We start from the raw sequence: 20562 nt of genomic DNA, 5'->3' as shown, positions 1-20562 counted from the left end.
TAATGGAACTATCTGACACAAGAGTTATTTTCAAAACGTCAGTGTACCGCTGCACAATTCAAAATGCTTTTAACCTAAGTATGATATTCCACAGAACTAGCTGTTTTCTTAACATTATACCTTTTTGCTACTCAGAAAAAAATGCAGGAACAGCAAATTGTGGACAACAACAATAAAGCTAGTAATGCAATAAAGATAATGTTAATATCGACTGTGGAATGAAGCACCACAAGAAGTGTTTTTTTTCTTCATGAATTTCAAAACTCTGTAGAAAGTGAAGCGTTAAAATGAATCCTGTTGGATATAAACAATTCCCACAGAGCTATCTGGGTGGTGAGGCTGTGCAGCAGTTAGTTCTTAAATGTCCTGCACCCAAATACAGGTAGATTCACTTGTTTATACATAGCATAGATTGGTCAAAGCAAGTAAAGCTCTAATAAAGGGCAGGTCCTCTTTGTATCCCATGATTACATGTCACTGTCACCGGTCATTTTACTCTTGCTTTATCCTTCTTGCAGACATGCCTCGTCAATTTCCAAAGGTAACTCTGAGTGAGGCAGAGAACGGAGACACAACTGCTTGCAGAGAAAGTATATGCATCAGCACTAAAGGAAGAAGACAACAAGGATGCCTTGTCAATGTTCAATGTGCCTGAGGACTGCCCAATTGGCCTCCAGCAAGCCAAGGAACACGAACTGCTTAAGGACCTGGCAGAGCAACAGTCAGAGGAGAGTACCAAGAGGTAGGCTCTGCTGTTTGTCAGGCACCAAATCACAGAGGATGTTTTCATCAGTCAGATCAGTGTCACAAATGAAATCCTTTTAACAATTGTATCATGACTTCTGGGAAAGTTACGTTTGTTAAAAATAATGATATTGCACCTCTTCACCTGTCCTTGCGGCCTGTGGCGAGTGTTTTGAACATGAGTGTAGACCCTAATTTCAATTATATCTTGCAGTCCTTCCCAGTGAATGTTCCTGTAAATCTTTTTTGAAAGTTTGATAAATTATGTAACCTGTTTTTTGTGGAATGGGAAGCAACCAAGAATTGACCTTAAAAAACTTCAACAAAAATGTGATCAGGGAGGCTTAGGAATTCCAAACTTACTACTTTGCCACCATGCATTTTGTCTACGACACATGGCACAGTGGTAGCTCCCCCCCAGAACGGGTTCCACCATGGCTCCCCGCAGTAGCTCATTACTGCCCTGATCTCCCTTTGGATGGACATCTTACCACCATGCTTCCCCCTGCTGTACAGGATCATCTTGTTCTCTCATGTCCTAAGGGGGACTGGAGTAAAATTTTTGGAAAGAATGGGCACAAAGAAGCATTTTAACATTAGGAACCTTTATGAGGTAAACTTTCAATGATTAATTGGCAGAATTCCTCTTGAAAAAATAAATTACTGGCGATACATACAAATTCATAGTCTCTTAAAAAATGTTTAAAGGTGCCCTGCCACCCAAAACCGTTTTTACTTGCATTTTTTTGAAATATTTTAGGTCCATATGTGTTTGTATAATGTTGTGAATGTGAAAATGAACTGATACTTCCTCTGTCAGCTCTAGTTACTGAAAAGAAATAAGTGGAGAAATCAGGCCAATTACAAAACCTGGTCAGTCCATGGTAGAACTTCAGACATTACCACAAAGTAGTGAAATACATGTGGCAGGGCACCTTTAAACCTCCCATGGCTCCACTTAGGGCAGAGATTCCCTCCCTCATTATAGCAAGATATGGAAGGAGTCACAAAGCATCTTTTTATTACTCAATGCTGCTACAGAAATACAGCTCTGTGTCTTCATTAAAGAAAGTTTGGTTCAGAGACCTTGAAATTACATTAACAGATGAAGAATGGAGCGATTTAATTTGCAACTTAAAGTAAATGGCATGTGATCTTTGCACTAGACTTATTCAGTTTAAGATACTCAATAGAATGTACTGAACTCCCTCTAAATTGTACAGGCTTAAGCTCACTGCTAACCCAGGGTGCTGGAAGTGCTCAGATGACAGGACATTAACCCATATGTTGTGGCACTGCCCAAAAGTGCACGTCTTCTGGTCATCAGTTCATGTGTCATGGGCCTAGGGCCTAGGGCTTCCCTTTTGCAGTTGTTTATACCTATTAGGAGAACCATCTACACTAAAAGATGGTATTGCTTTAGTTGATGCAGAATGGGTCCAGACAGCTATCATGATTGGTAGGAAACTGCTAGTCCAACAGTGGAAGTCAGATGAACTACAGCCTCAGACCACTCTATTACAAGGGCTCTCTGGTTCACATTTCTAGCAAAGGCCCCTCCATATATGGTATTTTTTAAAATTAATTTATGTATTTATTTTTGTTACAGTAGTCCTGTCTGGTAGCTATGTGGGCATATATTGTGTATCCATGCACTGATGCATGAGTTCCCCTATGTTTGTTTAGTTGTGTAAAGAATATTTTCATGCTTCTGATTTGTCACTGGTAACCTGTACTCATTTTTTAAAACCAATAAAATGTTACCAAAAAACAAAATAATAATATTGCTAATTTTGCAGGAAAAAAAGCTTGAAGATGATTCGTTCCCAGTCAATGTCCCTGCAGATCCCAGTGAATACAGATTATATGCGGTCAGTGGCAGTCACGCCATACCTGTCCCCCAGCTCCTCCTGCTCATCAGGGCCAGAAAACTGCCCTGATTACCAGAGGGTCACTATTAGTGGTGATTACTGTGCTGGAGTAAGTACTACTTTATTAACACAAATGTGTGCATCACTGTTAAATAAATTATTCCTTTTGCAGCTTTTACATTGGTTTTTCATGTTCACAGAATGTTGAAAAACATGGCATAATTGTGCACTTAGTTAGACAACACTTGATGTATGGATTTATGTGTCATTTCCCTTTCCGATTCAGATCACAGTGGAGGACTATGAACAGGCAGCCAAAAGTCTGTTTAAGGCTCTGCTTATTCGCGAGAAATACTCAAAGCTGGCCTACCATAGATTCTGCAGAACCACAGCCCAGTTCCTCCGCAGCGCTGAGAACATGAGATGGAACGAAAAAGACGAGGTTCTACCAGGTATGAAGTGTACACACATTATGGTTATTGATACACTCACTGATGTTTGTTCTGGTCTCATGACAGTAACAGAACAATGTTGTGACCTCCAGATTTGTGCCCGTGTCCAAAAGATGGGGAAGATCCTTACAGTATGGAGAACATCCCTGAGAATCTGAACTATGAACTAAAGATGAAGGATGGGATAGTGTATGTGTATGAAAATGCCCAGGCTTTGAGAGAAAACCAGCCCAATGACCTTCCTTACCCTGACTTAGAGACCTTTGCCATAGACCTCAGTCATGTGCTGGCAATGATTGCAGATGGACCTACGTAAGTTGCCAAAACAAAAAGACACTACAGCTATGGTTGTAAAACTGGTTGTTGCCACCTATGCATGCGGTACTTAATCCCACTTATTAAACTGAGGCCCACTCTGATTTTCAGGAAGACCTACTGTCACAGACGACTAAATTTCTTGAGTTCAAAGTTCTACCTCCATGATATGCTCAATGAGATGGCGGAGCTAAAGGAACTAAAAAGTGTGCCTCACAGAGATTTCTACAACGTTAGGAAGGTTGGCTCTACAGAGTGTATCATCCAATATTGCACCCCACAGATTGTATCTGAGAAAACACCTAAACATATGAGTTGACAGTATGCTGTCAGTTATTCCTTAACTATTTGTATAAAATGGTTTGGTAAAAGCCATTCATAGTTTTGTAAACACTCAATTTATCCAGTAGACTGAACATAGACTTTGTTTCTCTCAGGTGGACACACATATTCATGCAGCTGCCTGCATGTCTCAGAAACACCTGCTGACCTTCATCCAGGAAACATATAAGACTGGTGCTGACCGTGTGGTTTTGGAAAAGGCTGGCCAAAAGATGACTCTCCAGCAGGTTTTCCACAGTCTCAATAAGGACCCCTATGACCTTACTGTGGACTCTCTGGATGTCCATGCTGTAAGAAAAGTATTAACATTACACAATTGTTTATGCAAATTACAATTCCTTCACTCTCTCTGCTTCTAATTTGTGTCAATTTAGTTCACTGTCATCACAGGTAAATACTAGTATTGATTGGCATTTTTCATAACTGACTATTCTGGGTTCACAATTATGCTAATTTATAAACTTTACAGGGGAGACATACCTTCCACCGGTTTGACAAGTTCAATTCGAAGTATAATCCAGTGGGAGCCAGTGAACTTCGAGAAATCTTCCTGAAAACAGACAACCTCATAAATGGAGAGTATTTTGCTCGCATCATAAAGGTATCATATTATGTATTCATACGTTTTAAGTCAAACCTTTGCAGAGACAGTTTAGCACAATCTACTTCTCACATTTTAATAGGAAGTGGCCCATGACCTGGAGGAGAGTAAGTACCAGCATGCAGAGCCACGCCTTTCCATCTACGGACGCTCTCCAGAGGAGTGGGACAGTCTGGCTGAGTGGTTTATAAACCACAAAGTACACTCTCCAAACATGAGGTGGATCATTCAAGTGCCCAGAATATAGTGAGTGATACAGCCTGAAGAAAAAAACAAGCTTCTAATTCATAAGACAGCTTCTTAAAATGTGAAATCTTGAAATTGCCAAAAGTTGTAAAACAATGTTTTTATGTGTTTCAGTGATATTTTCAAGGCAAAGCAGCTGGTACCTAATTTTGCCAAGATGCTGGAGAACATATTCCTTCCTCTATTTGAGGCCACTATTAACCCACAGAAGCACAAACAACTTCATGTGTTTCTCAAATATGTAAGTTTCTAATTTCTACCTAATGTTACCTGTTCATTGCTATTACTTTGTTGGAGTTAATAACCATGTATATGCAGTATATAAACACTAAATAAATGATTTATCGCACACTATAAGATAGTTGTAAGATGATATTAGTGTTTATTAGTAGTATATAGCAGTGGTTCTCAAACTGTTTCATTAATGTAATCGCTGTAAAATATTCTCTGTGCTAAGTACCCCCTGACCAGCTCAAAACATATTTTGGGGGAAAAAAGCCTGTATAAAGAGGTACATTCCAACGCTGTACGACCCCTGTCTGATTGACTATATAACAACTTTGCAACTGAAAACATTTAAATGTTTAAAATATTTATTTTTTCAAGGAATTATGCTTGACTGATATTTTTAAATTAACCTATTTAAAAAAAATCTCACATACCCCCAGCAGTGCTCCAAAGTACCCCTATGGGTACGAGTACCCACATTTGGTGTATATTATAATGTAACTCCTTGTTTGGGCACCCATAGGTGGAGGCTGGTGTATAAACAGATAATGAATGACAATATAGTAAAACACAGTTGTCTAATTAATTTGAAGGTAAGATTAGTACCAGTAGTAAATGACTTATTTTTGTGCAGGTGTCAGGGTTCGACAGCGTAGACGATGAGTCCAAGCACAGCGATCACATGTTTTCCTTCAGGAGCCCAAAGCCAGAACAGTGGACTGCAGATGACAACCCTCCCTACAGCTACTACATCTTCCACATGTATGCAAACATCATGGTCCTCAACAACCTCAGAAAGTAAGCACTAATGCCTTCTTTACTCTTCAAAACCCTACACCTCTTCATTGAAGAAGAGTGCTTTGCTGTAAGATTGATGGGTGGAAAGGTTGTGCCTTGACAATGTAACACCTGACCTGGTACTGGTTCCAGCACTCAGTGGACAGTTTACTTTGTAAAGCTCTCAAGGAAGAAATTATTAATTAATCATAAGAAAGTAAGAACCGTACAGGTCCCGAACTACTGGACACTGATGAGAGTATCTAGGACATTTCCGATGAGAGAGGACTGTTCCATGATTTGCTCGTACAGTACATTGATTGTCCTTTTGTGTCCAAAATAGAGAGCGTGGACTGAGCACCTTCCAGTTCCGTCCCCATTGCGGAGAGGCTGGATCAATCACTCACTTGGTCTCTGCCTTTCTCACATCAGACAACATCTCACATGGACTCAACTTGAAGAAGGTACTTCAGACTTGCGGACAGGTTATTCTAGTCTTTAGGTGCTGTTTGCAGAATTTTAAAGTGATCAGAGTTTTCCTTACCGGTGCAGGGAGGGGATAACATGGTTGCTGTTGTTGCTGTGTGGGCTGAACAACAGCCAAAGATCGATAATATGACTATTCTCTATTCTTTTTGTCCAAAATAGCAACCGCAATGTGAGAACACAGAAAAGTGTTTGTTTTAATGACTCTTAACTTTGGACCAAATGGCAACATAATCAATACTAAAATGAATGTTTCTTCCTAGTCTTTTTGGGTTTGAGCCCAAGCTTGTGTACCCAAACTTTCCTGCAGATTTTATCGCTATTAGCGTGAAAATGGCGAGAACCATACGTAAGGGAGAGGGAATTGGAAGTTTTGATGTTCCTTTTTTATGTTCCTGAAAAAAGAAAAACATTATGACAATGACTCACTGATATTTATCTAAAACACTTACTGCTAAGAAATAGAGTGAGGTAGCAAGGTGCCTTTTTGTTGCTTCTTTTGGTTATCAACTGTGAAACTTATTTATTGCAATTGTAATAATCCAACTGTATCTACAGTAAGTCTGGACAATGTGGATAAAGGCCTACAAATTCTTATGTAAGATCAGGTTGTGTTCATAATGGTGAACTTGGAACAAAGTCAAATGTTTTAGATTTAACAATACAGAACTTGAGTCCTTGTTCAAAGTGCACAACAAAGTTCCAGCTCCGTGTACTGTATGTGCATGTGTACCATGTGTGTTTGACTGTCACCAGCATTAGTTTATTAATTTTAAACTTTATGCTCCCCCAGAGCCCTGTGCTGCAGTACCTGTACTACTTGGCCCAGGTGCCAATTGCAATGTCTCCACTCAGCAACAACAGCCTGTTCCTGGAATACTCCAAAAATCCTCTCCGAGAGTTCCTGCACAAAGGCCTGTGTGTGTCCCTGTCCACAGACGATCCCATGCAGTTCCACTACACCAAGGTAAACAGAAACAAATACACAGGAAATATAGTGTTTCTAGTTCAGTATACCAGAATCAAAACAAATTAACATACTATTGCAGTGTGCTTTAGATGAATTTAGTTCTGCAGTGTAAATAATTCCTTATCCATTGTTTACGTCCTGATTCTAGGAACCACTGATGGAAGAGTACGCGATCGCAGCTCAGCTGTGGAAGCTCAGCACCTGTGATGTGTGTGAAATAGCCAGAAACAGTGTGTTGCAAAGTGGACTGTCGTACCAGGTAGTGAAATTTTCACCTCCTACTGTTTCCATTTTCTCTGCCCAATTTCCTTGACATTTAATCAGCATTGATCTCATCTTTCAGGAAAAGAAGCACTTCTTAGGAGAGAACTACCTGAAAGATGGACCTGAAGGGAACGATATCCGTCGGACCAACGTCGCCCAGATCCGCATGGCCTATAGACACGAGACACTGTGCAATGAACTCAGCTTCATAGTTGATGCAGTGAAGTCTGAAGCTATGAATTCCCAGAATGAATAACCTTGCGTTAGACAGAATCCAAGCATGCTGAGCTCTCAGTAACCACAATTTGCCTTTATTTTGAAAAGTACCAGTGAGTGACTGTGATGATTACATGAAAAATATAATATCCTGCCAATCAAAAAGCAATGCTCAGCTGGTCACAAGTTCATAAGAAGTTTGGTAAAGTGAAGACGCATGCTTTGGGTGACTGATGGCACTTTGTTTCTCAAAGGTTTAGATAAAAGCCGTGGGGGTCCAGGCTTTTGTTAAATACATTTACACACTTGTCATTACACAAACCCACAATGTATAAACAATTTTACCTTCCACTCCATTTTGTGGTGGGGGTATATCAGAGAAATAGTTTCAGACTTGATGTTTTTCAGTTACTATATACACTGTGCATCAGACACAAGAACACTTGTGGTTGAGAGTGTTACACATGTTAGCCTAGGTGACCGATAACAGATGATGTCTGGTTCATTTCCTCTATCTCGCCCTTAATTACAGTAGCTTGTTTTAAAGAAGTTTAAAAGGTATCAATATATTTAGGTTTTGGGAAATACATCAGTTCATAATAGCACAATGCTTGAAATTGTTGTAAAAATGTTGAATTTACATGTATGTTCATTATTTGAAGCATCAAACAATATGTTAAAAGAATAAAATGTCTTCAGTCATTACAATGATTGTATAGCCAATATTGCCATCTTGTGGCCAAACTGCACCATTAATTAACAGAGGACAGAAAATACAAGCACATAACACATATAAAAATAAATGCCCTTTATGGGCATTCTGTCACATTACTTTCACACAGAACAGAACTCTTTGTCCTAAAAAAACCTCAGTAGTTGTCCATGGAGTGCCTCTTAAAAATATCTCATTAGAAAAATGTTTAACTTGCATCGTCAACCACTTCTATTGTCTCATCTTCCTGTGCAGCCTGCTTTGTTTCCTTTATGTTTGTCTCACACGTCCATTCTTCTGTCTGGATGTACTCTTGCTGCTGCTTTATGTTAGAGCCCAGAGCGCGACTCCTCCTTTTCACAGATAGAAAACAAAAACAAATGATGCACTATTATACAGTATGTAATAATGAAAAATGGACAAATTAATTGAATATTCAGTACAAAGAATGAGGCTTTGTCTTATCAGTTTATCCACAGCTCTTCTGTGCTGATATACAGTATAGTTTCTTTGAGTAGTTCTAATGTACATAAAGCCCACTAACAACCAATTCACTTAGCTGATTCATGTATATGCTTTTTTAGATAGCATAATTTAACAACAACAACACATCTGTCCTTGGACCTCTGTATTATATAGTATGTTCATATGGAAAACCACTCACAGTTTTATGTATGCAAGGATGATTATTGCAGTAAGGAGAAGGGCAAAAATTGACGTGATGAGTATAGCCTTTGCTGGAACAAGAAAACAGGAAAGGGAAAATACATTAGTCATACAAAAAAAAAAAAAAAAAATCACATCCACACACTTATGATAGAATGTTTTTGAAGTTGTTACTCAAACGTAGTATGCATTGAAAAAAATATCCTCCACTGCATTTATTTCCTTGTGAACAAAATCCTCATACCTCCAGTAAAACTTTGTACACTGCTGACAAACCGGGCTGGTACTGCCTCATTGTCTGTGTCATTAGGAGTTGAGGAAGAAGTCGTAGACTGTGTGGTCCGGGTGGAAGTTGCTGCCTTAGAAGGAGACTGTGTTTGCTGCGAGTAATCACTGCTGTTCAAAGGGCTATCAGTTGTTGCGTCCCGTAATTGTGTTGCAGCATCTGTGCATGTACATAAAGGCCATGAGAGATTAGATAAGTGTTATAAAAAGTGCATGCCATTTGATAAATGTATGTTTTTCAAAAATAGTTGCTGCTTCCCATTTGCTGACAGTGATGTCCTTGTACAGCTGCCTTTAAATATAGTGCAGGAAATTATTTAAAAAAAAACATATTTAGTTTATGCATTTGTTTAAAAAAATCCTTCAAAATAAATATGACATAATTGTGGAGGTTTATACAATGCTTTTTTGATCTCCAAAATTTCAGTCAACATTTAATCATTAATCCATCATTCATTTCTAAGGAATATTGTTGTAGTAGAAAGTAATTTTTCACAAAAAACAAGTTATGTAGAATATAGAACAAATGCAACTATTCAGTCCAAATGTAAATGCCATAGCACAGCCTATGGCATGACTATTCATTCAAGTTAATACTTTCCATTTTAATACCAACATGTTTTATTTAAAGAAAAAAAAGATAGGGCTGTGTTGAGAATAGCATGCATGAAATCGCCTCTTAATGTGTACTTTAAAAAAATAAAAAGGTCATACCTGATTCATTGAAGCAAAACACATCAAACTTTTGTGTAACTGAGGTTCGCCATTTCACCAAGCCCGTCCGGTTTTTGCCACAATTAGAAAGGGCCTTGATGCGAGGAACGACAGCTAAATGTTCATCAATCCATCCAAACCTGAATATAAAAACAAAACATGACAGAACATTGGGCACTTTTCATCTAACTCCACTGAGATGAGTGAGTTGATCATTTCTTCTCTGGTCTTACCTGCATGTTTCTAAGCCTCTAGTGAGAGCTTCCTGCACTTGTGCTTTCGAGGCAATGTTCACTCCAAGGGACGAGCAGAGCCTCCGAGCTTCAGAGGCATTGAAGCCATACTGAGGCTGGTTGAGGTCGTTTAAGTCGCTAACCTGGAATACTCCAGCAATACTTTGGTTCACTGCTGGGAAAACTGGAAACCGCATATAAAACATTTATTTGATTTAGATACTTTGAGGAAAAGGAGTTGCCTACATTTTCTATACAGACACACATATATATACATATGTATATATATATATACATATATATATATATATATATATATATATATTAAAAAGAATAGAATTTTACAAATGAATGAATATCAAACCTGCTAGAATTACTTACCTTTGATGTGGCTTGTTTCAATATATTGATCAGAGATGACTGAAGTAATTGACAAAACAAATGAGATACAAAGCCAGATCATATTTATGAGAAAAGAGGTCATAAAAAAGTTGATGAATACAGTGGGACGACAAGTGATGCCCGGTTTATGCGCTTTTGAGCCAAATGACAGGGTTAAATAGAGTTGATTCTGTTCACTGGGGGGAGTGTGGACTCTGTCATTGTCAGAAAGAAAAGGAAAAGGAAGAGGGAAGTACTGCTCACGGGTCAAATCAAAAGCCATTACATGTTCCAGGAGCAGGGCCCGAGAGAATAAGATAACTCATATGTCAACAGGAGATAACGCAACAGAAGTTATGTGAAAGTCAAATGCAGTAAATTTATGTTCCATGAATGACTAAATGATGATTTAAATTGAGTTCTTTGACTTAAATAAGTGTGAAGTTAAGAACATAAGCAATACATTTGTTGGATTTAAGTGACAATACAGCTTGTAATGTGTGTAGTTTAAGCCTGTCTTTTTGGGGTTAGGGTTGGCCTGTCCTAATGATTTCCTCCCATGGGGAATAACTCAATCATGAACATGCTTATGATCTCTTATATCCTCTGATGAGCTTTTGGCACACGGAAACATCCCACTTCCACAAAAACATCTCCATACAAGCCCTGACAGCAGGAAATGACGCAGAGCTGACGAACATGCAGCACTGTTTTTGTCAGATTTGAGGTGTCAATGGGGGCATAATAAATGACAATCAGGAGTCACTGAAGATTATTGATATTTAACTTCTCTTAAGGTGTTTGTGTGGCTATGGGGGTCGCATTAAGACCTTCAAGAGTTAAATTCCATTATATGGTTTCCTGAGTTAATTAAGCAACTCCAATGAGATTATGATGGAATTCAGATTTAGTGAGAACTGAACAAAATATGATTGGCATGGACCTTTTTTACAGAATTTTGACTTTTGTCATTTTGACATCATGAACAATACCACTGTGACATGTCAAAATGTGCCTATTGATTACATAATTTAGAATACATTTTGCTTTCTTACCAAGAGTTAGATGAGAAGATCAATATCACTATTGTCTGTAGGATTAATAAACTCCAGCCAGCTATTTTAGCATACCACTGGAAACAGCTATCAGCACTTCTAAACTCACAAACTTACAATGTTATGTCTTGTTTGGGTAAGCCATCAAAACTTAATTACCTATGGAGAGGCTATTTCCAGGCTTGATGTAGTGACTTTTTATAACAGCCTAACATTGACAACAAGACAGATTAACAAGCAATACATACAGTACAATGTTAATTAGTGAGCTTCAGAGGTGCTGGTAGATGGATTTTGTAACTTTTGGACAACGCACGGCTAGCTGTTGGCCCATGTTTTCTGTTGTTGTGCTAAGCTAAACTTACCAGCTGTGGTTTTAGCAATATATTTAGCATGCACAGACATGAGAGTGTTGATAAATTTTCATCAAACTCCAGGCAAGAATGCAAATTAATGTACTTTGCAACATGAACACAGACACAGTTAGCAACTAGCTGAACATAGGGGAGCATTTAGCAGCTAAAGAGCACAATATTTCCCTCAGGAGTATAGAGACCAAAAGATAATGAAACGGATGTGTATTTAAGCAACTGTTTGCTAACATGTGTGCTATATGACCTTAAAAGGTGATAATAGTGAGGAGAACAAGTATTTGATACACTGCCGATTTTGCAGATCTTACAAAGCATGTAGAGGTCTGTAACATTTATCATAGGTAAACTTAAACTGTGAGGGAAGGAATCTTAAACAAAAATCTAGAAAAATCACGTTGCATGATTTTAAAAGTAATTTTCATTCCATTGCATGACATAAGTATTTGATACTTCAGAAAAGCAGAACTTAATATTTGATACAGAAACCTTTGTTTGCAATTACAGAGATCATACATTTCCTGTAGTTCTTGACCTGGTTTGCACACACTGCAGCAGGGATTTTGGCCCACTCCTCCTTACTGACCTTCTCCGGATCCTTGAGGTTTCGGGGCTGACGCTGGGCAACACGGACTTTCAGCTCCCTCCAAAGATTTTCTAGTGGTTTAGGTCTGGAGACTGGCTAGGCCACTCCAGGACCTTGAGATGCTTCTTACAGAGCCACTCCTTAGTTGCCCTGGCTGTGTTGTTGTCATGCTGGAAGACCAACCACATTCCATCTTCAATGCTCTTACTAAGGAAGGAGGTTGTTGGCCAAGATATATGGCCACACACATCCATCCATCATCCCCTCAATATGGTGCACTTGTCCTGTCCCCTTTGCAGAAAAGCATCCCCAAAGAATGTTTCCACCTCCCTGCTTCACAGTTGGGATGGTGTTCTTGGGGTTGTACTCTTCTTCGTCCAAACACGGAGAGTGCAGTTTAGACCAAAGACCTCTATTTTTGTCTCATCAGACCACATGACTTTTTCCCATTCCTCCTCTGGATCATCCAGATGGTCATTGGCAAACGTCAGACGGGCCTGAACATGCGCTGGCTTTTTTTTATCCCAGATGTCCTTACACAGCTCTCGGGTCTTTGCCATTTTGGAGCGGTTGGAGTCTGGTTCATTGAGTGTGTGGACAGGTGTCTTTTATACAGGCAACAAGTTCAAACAGGTGCAGTTAATAGATTAGATTAGATTAGATCATACTTTATTCATCCCACGACGGGGAAATTCTGTCGTTACAGTAGCAGCATAGCAGCAACAGCAAAAAAAACAAAAAACAAAACAATAACACACAAACAAGTATAGTAATACAGGTAACGAGTGGAGAACAGGAGGGCTTCTTAAAGAAAAACTAACAGGTCTGTGAGAGACGGAATTCTTACTGGTTGGTAGGTGATCAAGTACTTATGTCATGCAATAAAATGCAAATTAATTATTTAAAAATCATACAATGTGATTTTGTGATTTTTCCTCTCCGGGAACCATCACCTTATCGGGGTGGAGAGGTTTGTGTGTCCCTATGAACCCGAGGGCTGTGTTGTCTGGAGCTGTGTGCTCCTGGTAGGGTCTCCCATGGCAAAATGGTCTCAGGTGAGGGGCCAGACAAAGAATGTTTCAAAAACCCTATGAGTAAGCAAGGCAGAGTGGGAGTGACCCTGCACGGAGGAAACCCGTTGTGACAAAAAGAGAGCTGAGCCAGACGGCAAACCTCTTGATTTACTGGTCTGTGTTTGTTCCTACCCTCACTTATGGTCATGGAGGCTGGGTCATGACTGAAACAACGATATCCAGGGTACAAGCAGCCAAAAGGGGTTTCCTCAGGAAGGTGGCTGGTGTCTCCCTTAGAGATAGGGTGAGAAGCACAGTCATCCGAGAGGAGCTCGGAGTAGAGCCGCTGCTCCTTCGCGTCGAAAGGAGCCAGTTGAGGTGGTTTGGGCTTCTGGTAAGGATGCCCCCTGGGTTCCAGGCACGTCCAGCTGGGAGGAGGCCTCGGGGAAGACCCAGGACTAGGTGGAGGGATTATATCTCCAACCTGGCCTGGGAACGCCTCAGGATCCCCCAGTCGGAGCTGGTTGATGTGGCTCGGGAAAGGGAAGTTTGGGGTCCCCTGCTGGAACTGCTGCCCCCGCGACCCAATACCGGATAAGCAGATGAAGATGGATGGATGGATGGACAATGTGATTTTCTGGATTTTTGTTTAAGATTCAATCTCTCACAGTTGAAGTGTACCTATGATAAAAATTACAGACTTCTACATGCTTTGTAAGGAAAAACTGAAAAATCGGCAGTGTATCAAATACTTGTTCTCCCAACTGTATGTCAATGTTGTGTTCACTGCCTTCAGATGGTAAAACAAACCAAGATGTAAGCATGCTAGAAGAGGAATTATAGCAACAAATTTGCTTTTGTAGCACCAAAAGACTTTACTAACTCAAAAGAAATTGATACAAAATTTCTCAGGCACCTTTATTTAAAGGTGAAGCGGCAGAGCCTAAAATACACAAAGAACACACAACACAGGTAGGCACACACGTGCAAAGAAGATAAAAATAAGTCTAATGCCATTTAGTCAGTGCTCCCATACAAGAAGAAAACCTCTCAGTGCTCTGATGACACAATCCAAAATGGCACAAACGAGAACCATCAACTGCAAAATATTGCACTTAAGGAACTTTGGAATGTGCTTGTATTTTATAGTATTTAAATACACATTATAGAAATAAAACAAAACATAACATAAACATTAAATATTAGTTCAAAATCTCTCCGGTTCATTATCTATTTGACCTAAGAGATCATACTTTAACATTGGAGTGTAGATAAATATACATAGTTTCTACTGCGACATTAAATGGAAAGTGCCATATTCATCATCAAAATGTACCCAAACCAGAACATATCATTACGTATGCTTTTAATTTATATATATACTGTATATATGTATCTATCATCACACTATATAATTGGTCCCTCAACAGAAATTATCTTTTTTTCTAACTGCAGCAAACAATCTCTCAACTTTTCATTCCAAACAACAGTATAACTTTTTGTTAACTTTAACAAAGGCAAATCCATGAAGCCTCCCAAAATGTCTTTGGCCCTTGAGAAACAGGGTCATGGATTCAAGTGAGTCCGAGTGTTGTGATATGGTAAACTGACAGAGACGGAGGACGATTCTGTAATTCTGTACTTGGGTTCTTTGGTTGTTCCGCTACACTCAGTCCAAAGATCTTCATCGCCTCGCACAAAGTCCGTCCCTGCTTACGTGTCCTCACGTCTGTTATAGTAGTTACCGAAAAATGTAAAAATACTGATAACAAGACACATCACCACGAACAGTGTCAGGGCAATCCAGAGAAGTCGCCGATTCAAGGGAATCTTGGGACAAAAGTGACCAAGAAGAACCAGGACGTCCTCCATCCTCCTGTGAAGATAATTTCTTCTTACGGTAAAAAGTATAAAAAGCATGCATCTGCTATTTCCATAGTTGTCAACTGTTTTATATGTGGATTCTTTAAATGACAGATACATATCTAAATATTTACTGCAGTATTGGAAAGATTTTTCTACTTAAACTGAGAAACGATTTATACATTTGAAGATGGGTCAAACAGATAATATATTTCTTGGAATAATGAACATGGTAGTTTACTTCTTTAAATTTGATTTAACTTTTTTCATTTTGTTGCATGGTTTACCATTCATGTATTATAATAGGTAAACTCTGCAGAGCTACATAAAGACTATAACATATAACTTTTGTAATATAGATGTCAGTGAGTGGCAATAGTGCTGTATCCAGTATGGAAAAAACAAACAAATCTTTGATTGATCATCAACATTATTAACCATTGTTTACAAAACAGGACACAAATGATCTGAGGATGTCTCTACTCTGACAAATGTGTGAACATCCATCTTTCTGCAAGTGGCCAAAATGTAAAATATTTTAAAAGTTGTATATAAATACTGATTTGGATTGTTACCTCTTTCCATTTGCACTACACATTTGTTTTGTTAAAAGAAGCTTTTGATGTATTTAAACTACTGAATGTTTTAGATGTGCCACATGGAGACAGGTTTACTCTCATGGTGTAGATGAGATTCAGGTAACTTGACGACTTGTCATTTGGTCTGCTTATGCAATACTGTCAAAGAACAACATTCTGGATATCTCTTTTTTTAAAGCAGCAGATTCAATTTACCTGCTCGTCCTAAAACTGCTTGTCCGTCTCTTCTTTCCGCTCTCTTCATCCTTGTTTGATTCTAACAATTTCTCTGCAGCATTTTCGTCTTCCTGCTTCTCCTCTTGGAGCACTTTGCTTTGCTTCAGTCCCTCTTGGTAGCTAGATTTGAAATGTTCAAATGTAACAGCAATATCTAACAATACACAGTAATAATATTTATGTTCTTTTCTCACATTTATTTCCTATCATCCGGCAGTAACATATGTAGAATTTACTATTTAAATTTTCTCTATATTTAACATTTTATATATATATATCTATATATATATATCTATATATATCTATATATATATATCTATATATATATAGATATCTATATATATATCTACTATACATCTGCATAACAACAACATAACAGATGAGTCGCATAAATGTGGTGATTTATGATGAGCACCAATGTCGTCACACAGATTGTTTGTGTGTAGTTAAGGATGAAGAGAGAAGGCCTCACCCTTTATTATACGCCTCCTCCTCGAGCTTTGCCTTGAGCTCGGCTCTGATCTCGGCTTTGATCTCCTCTAAGTTGACTGGAGGCTTGGCTGGCTCACTTTCCTGTCCTAACACCCTCTTTCCACTGCATTGTTTGAGATGGGAAAGAACACAGCAGGCATTATAAAACTTAGAGGAGTGGACATTTAAGTTCCATCACAACACCAGGCCTTGTTTGATAATGGACAAACTGCAGCACTGGCTGAGAAGCAGTGTGCATTACAGATACCATCTCAGGCAAGGCAAGTACAAAGAGAAAAAAAAAGAGCTGGCACTTTGCACATTTGTTATTGCTATTCTCGTCTCCTTTCAGAACATCTACACACTTCACACTATCTACACACAGCTCTACTCAGGCTCTCGTTATAACCAGGATACGATTGGAGCCTTGTGCCTGGACTTTGTCACTCTTTGAACAAATGTTTAGATTACGACCCATGTTAGCATATCCATCAACTGCAGCAGAGTTTTGTTTTTTATGCTGTCAGGGTTATTTTCACCCCACTGGGGCTGTCTCTGCACTGTAAAACACATCCTGAAGTTCACACAAACTGCAGCACAAAATGCTTTGCATTGTTTAAAGGACTTTTTATTTATTTATATAGCACCTTTCACAGACAAGAAGGGTCACAAAGTGCTTTACAGTAAAAAACAAAATAAAACAGCAACACATAATATACTTAGCCATATTGCTAGTTAAAAGCTTGTCTAAAAAGATGTGTCTTGAGGTGTTTTTTAAAATATTCCACAGAATCCAAGGCTCTCAAGGCCAAGGGAAGAGAATTCCAGAGCCTTGGAGCCGCCACAGAAAAGGCTCAATCACCCCTGGTTTTAAAACGTGTTCTGGGGACAGTTAAAAGGTCTTGGTCTGAAGACCTCAGAGAACGACCAGAAGTGTAAGCGTGCAGTAGATCCTGGATGTAAGCAGGCTTTTGTCCATGCAAGGCTCTATAAGTAGTGATTAAAATTTTAAAATGCACTCTAAAACCAATTGGTAGCCATTGAAGAGCCTTAAGCACCGGAGTAATATGTGACCTCTGCTGGTCTTAGACAGAAGTCTTGCTGCTGCATTCTGAACAACTTGCAACTGGGTGGTGACCTTGGGAATCAAGCAATTGTATGTGTACATACTTGCAGTCTGCTGTGTACATCAATATGTATGTGTGTGAGTGTGAGTGTGTATGTGTGTGTGTATGTGTGGTGTGGTGTGTGTGTGTGTGTGTGTGTGTGTGTGTGTGTGTGTAAGCAAGACACCGCCAGCAAATAAAACTTACCATTCTGCTGCTGCTGGTTGTGTCGCCTCAGTATTGGGTTTCACATCATTTGATTCACACTAAAGAGGAGAATGTTAAACATTGTGGAAGAATATGTTTGCCTTCTACATTAATAATTTAAGGAAACCATGTGAGAAGTTAGTCTCTTAAGTCAAACTGCTAACAACCCAAAGACATCTGAAACATGACAAGAAACTGCAACAACACTCTGCTTTTTGTGTATTGTATTTTGTAAAGTCTTAAACTGTAAAGTAAATACCAACTTCTATAGTTATATTAAATCAATGTAGGCAGGCCCATTGGCGATTTGAGATTGAGGCCAAGTCTCTATAAATCTATGATATTCTGTCAGAGGGAGTGCAGAAGTGCTGTTGTGAAGTTTAATGTTGGTAGTCTCCAGAGAAGAAATTGGTCATTTCATGGCACAGATTAGAACCCAAATTGAAACAAAAGCAACTAAAATGGCTGAATGTTAGAACGTTGTGTCAAATTGGTCGGTATTACTGTGACTTATAAAGTGTGAGGTTTAGTTCCATCATAGTGTCAAAAAAAGTTAGACCTTATTCAGTAGCTAGCTCAGAGATTATTGGCTAATGAAATTACTGAGCAAGGCCCTGTATCCGTGTCACATCCTCAATAAGGGCTGAGCCACCCTAAAGGTCTGATTTTAGAATCGCCCCTGGATTGGCCTATGACTAGCACCAGAATCTAAAACTAATAACCAGTAGATTACAGCAAAGTGAGACAAAAGGTTTACTTTCCAAAACACTATTCATTCATTTAGAAAAATAAAAATTAAAACAATTATTGATGTACAAACTATTTCATGTGTAAGTTAAACAAGATGACTCCTAAATACAGACCCATTGTTCATAACTTTCTGTCAACAGTCAATTTTGAGAGAGTGGGTGTCACTGCATTAAATGCTTTATATGTAATTTCCCATAATTTCGCGACAGGACAGGAAGACCTACCAGGACAGGAAGAGCAGCACCAGCGGTGTGTCCCATGTTGAGGCCCACCGTGGGTCCGGCTGTGGCTGGGGTCTGACCTGGGATGTTCAGGAGGTTAAACTTAGGCACCACCGCTACGCTCACCCTACGTCTGGGCAGAGCCTAGTCATGGCCGGGTGAAAAGGAGACAGAACATGTGCCAGTGGTAAGAATGGGAAATAAGAATATTAGGGATGTAAAGGTTTTGGACATTTACAACTACAGAGGCATGATGATGTCACTGAAAGAAGAGACAAGTTCAGACATTAAACAAGAAACACAAAATAATTTTAAAAATAGGACATTTTTACTGTTTAGTGCTAATTAGCACATGTTAGCTTAATAACACGTTCAACTTTTTTTTGTCATTAAATCCTATTAGCATGCTGACTTAAACGATTATCTTTAAGCAAAGCCTCACAGAGCTGCTAGCATGGCTATGGACTTTTGGTGTTTTATTACGAGATCAACACAAACAAAAAAATGTCTTCAACTTGCTTTGTTTTGACTGACTACATTCAACATACAACCATATGAAACAGAGAAAAGCAGCAATTCCTCACATTTGGGAAGTTGGAACCAGAGAATGTGCTTAGTAGATGTCTTTTAGATTATGACTAAACAATTATGAAAAAGGTTGTAATTTTCTGTTGATTAACGGACTAATTATTTCAGCACTAAAAAACATAATTTGGGGAAAATGCAGTGCTCACCTTTCCCAGGGTGAGGGACATCGATCTTGACGGCCGTGGAACTCCATCATCTTTATAGACATGTACAAAGAAAAACAGCATTACATGAGAAAAGAAAGCATTTCTTTTATGCTGGCATTGTTCCCAAAGCTGCAGTGAAGCTGCTCACTAACACAGCATTAGGATACTCCAGTTACAGTGGAACGCTTTGTGTGAAAATGTTCCTGCAGAGCAAAGTAGCAGTGATGCTAAAAAAGGTGTATGCTTTATCAAAGCCTTGCCTGGATAAATACAGTTTATAAGCATAAAACCAAAAAAATGTGTTTTCCTCTGCTCAATCTGAATGTGGTCACCAGCACAGTCTTACCTCCAGTGTCTATGGACCCTCCGTAACAGCGATTTGAGTTCTGGTTGGCCAGCTTCTTAAACTCCATCAGCTCAGCGTGGTCCTTCTCATATGTCCTCTTCAGATTTTCCACATATTGCATCATGACCTCGGTGGCCTTGTTCATACGTTTCTCCTGTTGCACAATGAAAAGTCGGGTCAATACAAGACTGCATTACTGCATTGTTAGCACAGGAAAGTGACCTAACTAACCTTAAAGCAGATAGACTTGACTAGAAGAGCTGTGGAGCAATTGTGAAAACAAAATTACACAACCAAACTTGTATTTCTACTCAGGATTCGAATAAACGTGACTGTCTAACATCCATTCGACTTATTCCGTCAGATTTTTGAAAGGAAATATGCGTTTTTAAAGCTGAATTAATTGTTTATTTGGCCACTAAGAGACAGAGAAGCTACAACCCAAGTTGACAGACTCACAGTCCTGACCTAATAACTTAATAACTGCCTACTAACACATCCAGCAGATACAGCCTAATTTA

The 20562-nt window shown here is 39.0% G+C and overlaps 3 protein-coding genes across 4 annotated transcripts in view; 1 reads left to right on the top strand and 2 right to left on the bottom strand.

The window, feature by feature from the left end:
• The first annotated feature begins 520 nt into the window (after positions 1 to 520).
• Positions 521 to 8179, top strand: ampd3a (adenosine monophosphate deaminase 3a). The gene is given in 15 exon segments (XM_032520736.1): positions 521 to 565; positions 567 to 742; positions 2544 to 2724; positions 2902 to 3067; positions 3160 to 3379; positions 3494 to 3623; positions 3820 to 4014; positions 4194 to 4325; positions 4408 to 4571; positions 4686 to 4812; positions 5434 to 5597; positions 5920 to 6040; positions 6856 to 7029; positions 7181 to 7291; positions 7376 to 8179. Coding segments are annotated over 15 exon segments (2283 nt in total). The 3' UTR covers positions 7553 to 8179.
• Positions 7588 to 10740, bottom strand: lyve1a (lymphatic vessel endothelial hyaluronic receptor 1a). Of its 2 annotated transcripts, none has more exons than XM_032520763.1 (6): positions 10504 to 10740; positions 10123 to 10306; positions 9890 to 10029; positions 9135 to 9335; positions 8889 to 8961; positions 7588 to 8577 (listed from the first exon to the last, which is right to left on the bottom strand). In XM_032520763.1, the coding sequence occupies exons 1-6, from the start codon at positions 10604 to 10606 to the stop codon at positions 8433 to 8435; spliced, it is 846 nt and encodes a 281-aa protein (XP_032376654.1). In that variant the 5' UTR covers positions 10607 to 10740; the 3' UTR covers positions 7588 to 8432. The 2 variants fall into 2 exon arrangements, with proteins under 2 accessions (XP_032376654.1, XP_032376663.1); XM_032520772.1 differs by having other exon boundaries at positions 7588 to 8574.
• A 3691-nt stretch (positions 10741 to 14431) lies between these two features.
• Positions 14432 to 20562, bottom strand: part of mrvi1 (murine retrovirus integration site 1 homolog) — a 33521-nt gene continuing 27390 nt past the window's right edge. Inside the window, 7 exon segments of the mRNA XM_032519914.1 lie at positions 14432 to 15404; positions 16186 to 16326; positions 16679 to 16801; positions 17991 to 18049; positions 18965 to 19105; positions 19696 to 19745; positions 20042 to 20195. Of these exon segments, the coding sequence (XP_032375805.1) occupies positions 15242 to 15404; positions 16186 to 16326; positions 16679 to 16801; positions 17991 to 18049; positions 18965 to 19105; positions 19696 to 19745; positions 20042 to 20195 (831 nt within the window). The 3' untranslated portion in view covers positions 14432 to 15241.

The sequence above is a fragment of the Etheostoma spectabile genome, chromosome 1 (assembly GCF_008692095.1).
Source record: "Etheostoma spectabile isolate EspeVRDwgs_2016 chromosome 1, UIUC_Espe_1.0, whole genome shotgun sequence".
NCBI classification, from domain to species: Eukaryota; Metazoa; Chordata; class Actinopteri; order Perciformes; family Percidae; genus Etheostoma; species Etheostoma spectabile.
The sequence above is the reverse complement of the archived record's forward strand: the minus strand, read 5'-3'. Positions and strand labels throughout refer to the sequence as shown.